This window comes from Henckelia pumila, chromosome 1 (genome assembly GCF_033568475.1).
Source record: "Henckelia pumila isolate YLH828 chromosome 1, ASM3356847v2, whole genome shotgun sequence".
Classification (NCBI taxonomy): domain Eukaryota; kingdom Viridiplantae; phylum Streptophyta; class Magnoliopsida; order Lamiales; family Gesneriaceae; genus Henckelia; species Henckelia pumila.
Genome location: NC_133120.1, coordinates 87,938,931 through 87,949,474, shown reverse-complemented (window position 1 = coordinate 87,949,474; position 10,544 = coordinate 87,938,931). Strand labels below are relative to the sequence as shown.

Sequence of the window (10,544 nt, the reverse complement as noted above, 5' to 3'; positions counted from 1 at the left end):
GACGGAACTTTAACTCGACCTATATAAAAGAATTAATTTTTTGTCAAAATATTATTTTTCTATACAAGTAGAGATCGGGTCACATTGACCTGCTCGGAGAAAAAATCCAAAATTTTACATAATGTAAGACCAAAACAAAAGATAATCCATAAATCAAATTATTGGGAGACCTATAAATTATACTCCAATAAGATTTCGATTCGGATAGTTATTTTATCAAAAGAAAAAAGAAATAAAAATAAATAAGCTTCATATGCAAATCGAGGAGATTCTGGTCACCAAAATCTACTCCAGAAAGACTTGAATTCTGTCACCCATTCTATCTTTGAAATCCAACAACTGCTTGCCGCCTTCTTCTAAAGCAGCATCATCCAACAACGCCTTCAAGTTTATGCCCCCAAAAGCTGTGCACGAGCAAACAGTATACGTTTCACATATAGTTTTGGTGGTTGATTTCGAAAAAAATACTGAAATTTTTATCTAGACAGAACCTGGAATTGTGTTGGTAATTCCATTCAAAAAGCCTGCCTGAGAAAACGAAAGATAAAATGTGTAGGAATCAGATCACAAGCCAACTTGAGATGATAAATACACGCCTCATCCCGGAGAATTCTCAACCAAGAATTTGACGTTCGGACCAGCTAATTATGTACTTCAAATACAGCATTTTTCAAAGAAAAAAGGTTTTTCCAAATATTGGCTCATGGTTTACCTACGAAATATGTAACTACCCGATAAGCTTCGATATAATAAAGGGCGCTATGTCTCACATGCGGTAGAAACGGATAATAATTAAGCTCTACCATATGAAGAATGATCAGAAACTATTACAAAGCTATATTTTGAATGTGATTTGTAAATCGGCCTCTTCAGGTCGTAGTCCAGGGCGTAGCTGAATACTCCGATTTTACAGTTAACAAAAACTTTTCAAGTAAACAACCAAAGTGAAAAAAACTAAAAAAAAAAATTGGCGAAAACCAGTCAGACTACTGCCTACAGAATTGAGCTTGGCATGGACAAGAAAATAGCAAATTTGGCTAAACATGGTTATTGGTGGCTTGTACTCACTAACTGAGCTAACATCCTGGCTGAAAAAATCAAAAGATAAAATCATTTAAGCAAAACCTAATGTGTATGTTGATTGTTTGAAACAGAACAAAAAGACATACTGGTATTCGAACATCAAGTCTTTCAGATCCATCTCGTCCAGTTATTTTAACTCTCAACTTCCGTGACCAAATGCCAGAGAAAGGACCCTCAGAACCATCTGCATCAAAGTTACGGAACTTTTCAGGACTTAATACTTCCACCACAGCTTCATAGGCACCCTGATTGCTCTTATCCACATCGTGTTGAGTAGAATGAGAAGTGCTGCTTGTTGAGGAATAACCTGCGATTTAAATAAATGTTTCCATGTGGGCCTTTGATAGCATACTATATTTAGTGAAGTAAAATTTTCAAAAGACGCGCAGGAAAACTTTACTGTATCTCTTGAAATGATTGGGTGAGATTATTGAAAAATAAATCGCATCAAGATCTTCAAATATGCTCAGAACTTCCAAAGGGATACCTCACAATTTCTTGGATGTCTTGTACTTTTTTGCATCACTGTCGTTTACCAGTTATTTGACTCAAACAAAAATAGCATATAATAAATCACACTGAGAACTATAAATTGTTCTGGTTAAAGAGATAATACTGTGACCAGTATCAGAAATTTTTAGTAGAATGCCAATTTGTTAGATCCAATGAGAGAATGCATGCTTTAACTACCAGAACTGTTCTGCAGTATTTTTTTTGGACTACCTCTCTCTATAGGGAGTTGGTTGATCTTGGTGTCATATCGCATCTCTTCTTCATAATAGGTATTAAAACCCAGAATCTCTTTAATTTCTTCAAAAGATGGCATGTTTCCGGGAGAAGGCATGCGACCTCCTTTAATAGCCATCAATGCATCCTGCAAGACAGTCGATGAATTTATGCATCAGTGAACTTAGCAATGTCAAATGATAGGACTGGATACACATCCGCCAGGGCTAAAAAAAGGGTAGTGAAATGGTCAGATTTTAAACCAATTTTGATGAGGATAGAAGATAGTTTTCGGATCAACTAAATATTTGAATTAAACCCCGGCGTCCATTGTCAAATATTGATGAGGAGACAATTAAGTTTAAACCAAGTGCACAGAATATGATAGTCGCTAAATGTATACAGTAATTTCACTTGAGTATATGAATACAAGTTTCAAACTCAACCCTAGAAATTATGTCTCCAGACTCACTCTCCACACTGACTTGATTGCCTTTTATCAGGGAAGAGCACTGAAAATTTTAGCAGTATATAGAGTACATGGAAAAAAAAATGAAACGATGTTAGGAGACGAGGAGTGAGGCCAGACTCCAACTAGTTCACAGATGACCACAACTAAAACAACATCATTTATAAGTCACTTGAGAATTTCAAGAATCTTGGCTGACATTATTCATATTTGATTATTCATATTTGTGTGTTTACACTCGGTTCCAGCTTCTAACTACATGGAAATCCATAGGACAAAGCCAATGGTTGTTTTTAATTCACTTTATAGACCCAACCCACCTGCATTGCACGAATGGACACACCCATCAATGACAATGGATACGCCACGATTTTGTATCCAACATCAGCAAGCTCCATAGGGCTAAGTATTGGGGTCCTTCCGCCCCCTTCAAGCATGTTGGCCTGGACAAGATATACAACTATAAGTAAAGTTTCAACCACAACACAGGAATGTAGTTAAATAATAATGTCACGACGTTAGCAGAAACAAAGATCTAAATTGCTAGTCAGAATCCATCAGTTGCTGAGTCGTTATTTAACATAAGTGAAAGTTCTTACGGCTCAACCCTTTGTTATGGACCAAAGTAAAGAAAGCCCAGTTACAGGTACAGAGGCAGTGATGGGCCCAAGTAGCAAAGGAGTTACAAGTGCAGAGGCAGTTATGGGCCCAACTAGCAAAGGAAAGCCCATAATCAAAAATGTGTACACACGTAAGAATAAGAAGGGGTGAGAAAGGTGATGGGGGGGTATTCAGTTACGTCTGTTTCTGAGTGAGACTAGCGTGAGCTAGGGAGTGTGCACAGAGTGAATCTCTGGGATAATCTTGTATTGAAGGTATTCATTTATTTGATCACAACAATTTGGTCCGACCTGCCGGATCGAAGTGGAGCTTTGTGTTGCGATGGCCAGCACCCGTTCGGAGGCAAAGGTGGAATCGTTGGAAAGGTCGGTCATGGGTTTGCAGGAAGGGATGTCCAAGGTACAGGGCGATGTGGCGATGGTTTCTCAGGCAGTAGGGGAACTATTGACGGTACGGGATGAGGTTGTTTCATTAAACCAATCTGTGTCAGAGTTGAAAGGAGTAAAGGCGCTGATGGAACAACTGCTGTTGCGGGAGAAAACGGGAAACAAGGAGGGTCAGAAGGGAGGACATGGGGAGATTCATACCGAGGATCATGCATCGGGGCACTTTGGCGAAGTAAATGGGATTCATGTGCGCGAGGGGCCACACCAGTTCCACCAGGCGTTGAAACGAATTAAACTACCATCGTTTGAAGGAGGGGATCCGTTGGTTTGGCTGGGCAAGATTGAGCAATATTTTGAGCTCCAAGGTACGCCCCCAGACCACAGGGTGAAACTCGCTTACATGTGTATGGAGGGATCTGCCGTCCACTGGTTCCGATGGACACGATCACGGTTTCCCGAGTTAGATTGGGACACTTTGGTGGATGAATTGATCAAGAGGTATGGAGGGAAGCGCGCGGCGAATCCTTACGAGTTATTAGCCTCTTTGCACCAAGGAGATCTGACGGTGACTTCCTACATCGAACAATTTGAGGTTCTGTTGGCTCAAATTGGTAATCTCCCGGAGGAACAAGGGCTGGGTTATTTTCTGAGTGGTTTACGTGACGAGGTGCGGCGGAAGATTGGGATTCACGATCCTCGCACGGTTGCTCGCGCCATGGATTTGGCTCGGTGGGCTGAGGATGAATTGTGGGGCGAGATGTCTGGTGGCAGGATGAATCCCTATCCTTTGGGCCAGAATAGTGATTTTCGAGGGGGCTATGCGAACAGCTGGATGGGGCGGGCCCAAACGTTTGAGAAAGATAGGCCCAAAACCAACTACCAAGGCCACAACAGTAATCGTGGGGGTATATGGCCCGATTCAATTCAAAAGAAACCAAACCCAGTGCCCTCTCCCATGAATTCACGCCCTAACACTATGCCGGACAGAGGGGTGAGATCACGACCGAACAATCCCGTAAATAAAGAAGGGAGGATATTCTCACATCAGGAGTACTTGAATCGTAAAGAGAAAGGGCTCTGTTTCAAGTGCGGCGAGCCTTTTCATCCGCTGCACAGATGTGCCCATAAATCTATGTGGGTGATTTATTTTGCAGAGGATGAGGAACTTGGGGACGACAAAGAGGGATTTGAGAAATTGGGAGAGGCTGACATCGACCCACTGCCGAGTGAGGGCTTGGAGGAAAACCCCGAGTACAATACCATCGAGTTGCCACTGTACTCGGTTGGGGGGATTAACCATCCACAGACTATGAAGCTACGAGCTAAGTTGGGGGGTACCACGATTATTGCGATGGTGGATAGTGGAGCCAGCCACAATTTCGTCTCTCGCACCTTGGTCCAGGGCATGGGGTTGGAAATTGATGAATCTGTCAAGTTCACGGTATGTTTAGGAGACGGTGGGCGTGTACCTTGTCAAGGTGTCTGCCGAGCATTGAGTTTGGACTTAGGGGAATGTCAAATATTCATTGAGGGGTATGTGTTTGAACTGGGCGGGATTGATGTCATTTTGGGCATAGATTGGTTAAGGACGCTGGGAGATATGGTGGTCAACTGGAATTTGGTTCAGATGTGTTTTACATGGGACTCAAAGAAAGTAACGTTGCGAGGGGACCCTACCCTGAACAGGACCCTTGTCTCGTTGCAATTTTTGGCAAAAACCGTGGAAATAGAGTTGTGTGCGATGGTGTGGCCCAAGTGGGAGGCAGGTGACGAGCACAAGGGCGACGCCACCAACTTAGGGCAGCAAGATGAATTTCAGCGACTGTTGCAACGGTTTGAGGGGGTTTTCCAGGAACCTCATGGGCTGCCACCGCAAAGGAAGAAGGATCATGCTATTCACATAAAAGATGGATGTGGCCCGGTATCAGTCAGGCCCTATCGTTATGGGCACAATCAAAAAGACGAGATAGAAAAGATGGTAGCCGAGATGTTAAAGGCAGGGGTGATTCAGCCAAGTGTCAGCCCCTACTCTAGTCCCGTGTTATTGGTGAAAAAGAAAGATGGGAGCTGGCGTTTTTGTATCGACTATAGGGCTTTAAATGATATCACGGTGGCCGACAGATATCCCATACCAGTAGTAGACAAACTTTTTGATGAGTTGCATGGGGCTCAGATTTATTCTAAATTGGATCTCAAGTCAGGGTATCACCAAATCAGGGTTAAACAGGAGGATGTGGAGAAAACAGCGTTCCGAACTCATACGGGCCATTACGAGTTTCTGATAATGCCTTTTGGATTGAAGAACGCCCCCGCCACGTTTCAATCTACAATGAATGAGGTATTTCGACCTTTTCTTCGACGATTTGTATTGGTATTCTTTGATGATATCCTCATATACAGCAAGAATTGGGAAGAGCACGTTACCCATGTGCGCACTGTTCTAGGTGTGTTGGAGGCAAATCAGTTGCTGCTCAATAAAAAAAAATGTCATTTCGGGCTACGACAAATTGAATATCTGGGTCATATTATCACTAATCAGGGGGTGTCGATGGACCCCAAGAAGGTGGAGAGTGTGGTTCAGTGGCCACTGCCCAAGTCAGTAAAAGGCATAAGGGGTTTCTTGGGGCTCACAGGATATTACCGCAAATTCATTCGTAATTACGGAAAGATAGCTAAACCTCTTACTGATCAGTTGAAGAAGAATAATTTCAAGTGGAATGCAGCGGCCCAGAGTTCTTTTGACGCCTTGAAACAAGCCTTGGCTACAGCACCGGTTCTGCGTATGCCAGATTTCTTGAAGGAGTTTGTCATCGAGTGTGATGCATCGGGAGTAGGGATAGGGGCAGTGTTAATGCAAGACGGGCAACCACTAGCATACTACAGCAAAGCTTTGGCGGATCGAGCTACATCTAAATCCACATATGAGCGGGAACTCATGGCTTTGGTTTTGGCCGTACAACACTGGAGGCCTTACCTATTGGGCAGAAAGTTTGTGGTTTTGACTGATCACAAACCACTACGAACGCTTTTGTCTCAGCGTATTTCAACACCAGACCAACAATATTGGCTTACTAAGCTCTTGGGGTATGAGTTCGAAGTTCGATATAAGACAGGGCTGCAAAATCAGGCAGCTGATGCCTTGTCCAGAAAATATGAAACAAAAGACCTGAAGTCAGTATTTCTACCAAAATGGGGGGAGAGCGAAGAGTTGTGGGTGGCAGTTGACAAAGATCCAATATTAAGGGAGATCAAACGCAGGGTACAGGCTCATGAGCCCCCCTCGTTCCACTATTCCGTAATAAATGGATGGTTGTTGCACAAGAACAGATTGGTACTTCCAAAAGACGGGCCGTGGATCAACAAACTCTTGGAAGAATTTCATTCCACACCTTTAGGAGGGCATTCGGGTGCATTACGCACTTTCAAGCGCCTTGCAGGGGTGTGTTATTGGCCTCGAATGAAGCAGGATATTTACAAATTTGTGGCTAGTTGTCTAATATGTCAGCAGCAAAAGTATCAAGCTTTGACTCCTGCACGGCTTCTACAGCCACTACCCATTCCGGAGGTGGTTTGGCAAGATATAGCGATGGATTTCATTTCTGGGCTTCCGAAGTCGAGAGGATATGATGTTATTATGGTGGTTGTCGATCGTTTGTCCAAATACGGTCATTTTGCGCTGCTGCGACACCCATATTCTGCCCGAACAGTGGCTGAACTTTTTGTTAAGGAGATAGTGAGGCTGCATGGGGTGCCCAAGTCAATTGTCAGTGACAGGGACCCCGTATTCATGAGTTTATTCTGGAAAGAATATTTCAAGATGCAGGGTACTAAGCTTAAAATGAGCTCTTCGTACCATCCCGAGACAGATGGGGAAAGCGAGGCTCTCAACAAGTGCATCGAAACATATTTGCGATGTTTTGTGACAGAGCAGCCCCGGAGTTGGGCATCGTGGCTACCATGGTGTGAATTTTGGTACAACACCGCATTTCAAACCGCGGCAGGTATGACCCCATTTGAGGTTGTGTATGGACGAAAAGCTCCAAACCTTCTACAATATTTGCCGCAGGAAATCTCTGTGGCTGCAGTAGCAAGCGAGCTACAAGATAGGGATGAGATCCTTCGACAATTGAAGTACAACCTTCAGCGTGCTCAACAATCAATGCTGAAGCATGCCAACAAAAAAAGGCGGGACGTGGAGTTTCAAGTGGGGGAGTGGGTTTTTCTCAAGCTCCGACCCCATAGACAGAAATCAGTGTGTTCGCGGGTTAATCAAAAGCTTGCTGCCCGTTATTATGGGCCATTCCAGGTGATTCAACAGTTGGGTGCGACGGCCTATAAATTACGATTACCAGCAGGTTCTAGAATTCATCCGGTATTTCATGTGTCGTGCCTTAAGAAAGCAGTGGGCAGCACAGAGCAGACACTTAACCTTCCTCATGAGTTAGAACAAGATATGTCCACTGACTTTGAGCCTGAAGAGATCATGGCCCAAAGGCTGAAGAAGAAACATGGAGTTTTTGTCCGGGAATTGTTGGTTCGTTGGAAGGGGAGAAATAGCGATGAGGCCACATGGGAAGTCGCTATAGATTTCATTGCCCAATTTCCTGACTTCCGTCTTGAGGACAAGACTCGTTTTGAGGGGGAAGGAATTGTTATGGACCAAAGTAAAGAAAGCCCAGTTACAGGTACAGAGGCAGTGATGGGCCCAAGTAGCAAAGGAGTTACAAGTGCAGAGGCAGTTATGGGCCCAACTAGCAAAGGAAAGCCCATAATCAAAAATGTGTACACACGTAAGAATAAGAAGGGGTGAGAAAGGTGATGGGGGGTATTCAGTTACGTCTGTTTCTGAGTGAGACTAGCGTGAGCTAGGGAGTGTGCACAGAGTGAATCTCTGGGATAATCTTGTATTGAAGGTATTCATTTATTTGATCACAACACCCTTCTTTCTTCAGAATAACGTATCAGCAAAAAACAATCCATGAGAATGTTATAAACTTTTTTGGATGGAATTGGTGAAATTCGAGAGGAAAAGAAGTTCTGATCAAGATGTGCCGAAACAAGCAAAGAATGTTTTAATATCTGCAGGATTATCTGCCACTCCCAACAGGACAACAATCACGTCCTGACGTCCTATTATCCAGTTGCAACGTCTGGAACAAGGCTCCAATGAATGCTTCTATGCATTTTGTCACAGCAAGGAAATGAGAGAAATGCAACAAAATAGTTAGGGAAACAACAGATAATTTTTTTCAGAGTTCCAGAAAAATTGGTAGCTCATTCAGGATAAATGCTAAATGAGCGTGCAGGATTTTTATGACTAAAACCTAGGACATAAGGGGAGCGCACGCGCGCATATGTATTATGTTTTGCTTTCAAACAAAAAGTACAAAATTTGCATACGTCCAACAAGAGAAATGTAAGAGTTGCAAATATGAGATGTATAGGCACTAATTCACTAACTAATATGTCATACCATTTTTGGAACCAATGGGGAAACTTCACAGAAGGCCTTCATCTCTTCTTTTGAAACAAGGGCATCGATAAATAAAACATCAGCTCCAGCATCAGCAAGAGCACTAGACCTCCAAAGTGACTCTTCAAGTGACACAGCTTGACGAGAATCGGTCCGTGCTACTATAACGATGTCAGAACCACTCTCTTTTCTAGCATCAACTGCTGCTTTTATTTTCATTATTGCTTCTTCTCTAGGAACAACTCTTCGACCTTGTGTATGACCACAAGCCTTGGGAGAAACCTGTAGAACACCTCCTTTAAAAGCAGCAGTAGAAGAAAATATCAACAAGGTATTTAAATATAATAACTAATCATATTGGGGTTTGGTAGAAAGCCCTGCAAAAGGACTTTGATATGACCATAGACAGTGTATTGATGGCGATGACAACAATAAGTGCTTCTATGACTGCAACAAATGATTACTGCCAGATATTAAATTACCAACAACAATTTTTCCTCTATTGTTCATGTCTGCCGAATTACTGGCCAAAAGGAAAATTTGGTTTTACTAAGTATTTAAAAACTAAAATATTTTTCAAGCTTATTTAAGATAAGACCACAAAAATGAAGCCAGCTAACACTTCAGAATGCCAACTTTATTTTCTTAGTGTCACACATCCAAAAGGTAAGAATTGAGAATGAAATAAGGTAAAAATAAAATATAAAAGACAGAAAAAAAATATTTTCAGTGGTATTAACCTGATCTTCGAGAATAATTCCAGCAAAGCCAGCTTTGATATATCCTTTGACAGTTCTCTTCACGTTCATTGCATTCCCATATCCATTATCTCCATCCCCAATAATTGGTATAGACACAGCTCCAGTTATTTGCCGTCCTTGATCCACCATCTCTCCAAAAGAGATTAGTCCAGTGTCCGGCAATCCTAATCGGGCAGCTGATATTCCGAATCCTATAAAATAAATAGATTGCTTATTCGCCCTATCAAATGGTACATGGTATGGAACTCATAGTTTTCACCTGGAACAAAAAATTCGAAATGAAGGATTTCAAACAAATCACACCAAGCACAGCTTACGCCTTCCAAATAATACTAGATCATTCACGACAGGTTATGGCAAAATCCCTGAGGAAATTCTATGCCACAGTCGTCGCATTACGAAATAACTTGAAATTCTCACAAGACTTAAATGCAATCTTTGTGATAGAACAGTAATCCACCCATCAATGTGGCAATTGGCGTAAATTCAAAAGAGTGCGTGATAGCCCAGAAAGCATCAATAGAAATCACACAACTCACCAGTAGTGAAGCAGAAATCAAAACCAGCTCTCTCGACGAGCTTAGCACTGAGAGCATCGAAACAAGCTGGGCCCAGATGAATCCCTGGAGATTCCAGAACCTGCCGAAGTAACTTCACCGGAGACCTGATGACGTCATCTCCAGCCGGCACCCTGCCGCCTCCGTAGCTGCTTGAGGAAACTAGAGTCAGCGACCTTGTTCCACCATTTCTCGCACTAGAAAAAGCAGTTTTGAAACATGAATTCTGGCGATGTAAATAGGAATGATCGTTGAAAGTTGGGGTAGAAATGCTCATCTTGTTACTGGCCCTCACCCTCCACTCTCGACAGTCTCTGGAGACTAGTATCTTAAAAACAGACGTATTCCGTAAATTATTAATCAATGTATTTATGTATTAATAATTATTTTTTTTATATTAATCAATTAAATTATTATATTTAATTATTAAAAAACAAAATAATAATTTTTCATATTACCTAAATTTTA

At 42.3% G+C, this 10,544-nt stretch overlaps 1 protein-coding gene across 1 annotated transcript; it reads right to left on the bottom strand.

Annotated features, from left to right (window-relative positions):
- Positions 1-45: 45 nt before the first annotated feature.
- On the bottom strand, positions 46-10,401 carry LOC140883844 (uncharacterized). Its single transcript, XM_073290444.1, has 8 exons — positions 10,059-10,401; positions 9,499-9,710; positions 8,759-9,040; positions 2,599-2,721; positions 1,807-1,957; positions 1,170-1,390; positions 492-528; positions 46-404 (listed from the first exon to the last, which is right to left on the bottom strand). The coding sequence occupies exons 1-8, from the start codon at positions 10,351-10,353 to the stop codon at positions 286-288; spliced, it is 1,440 nt and encodes a 479-aa protein (XP_073146545.1). The 5' UTR covers positions 10,354-10,401; the 3' UTR covers positions 46-285.
- Positions 10,402-10,544: the final 143 nt, after the last annotated feature.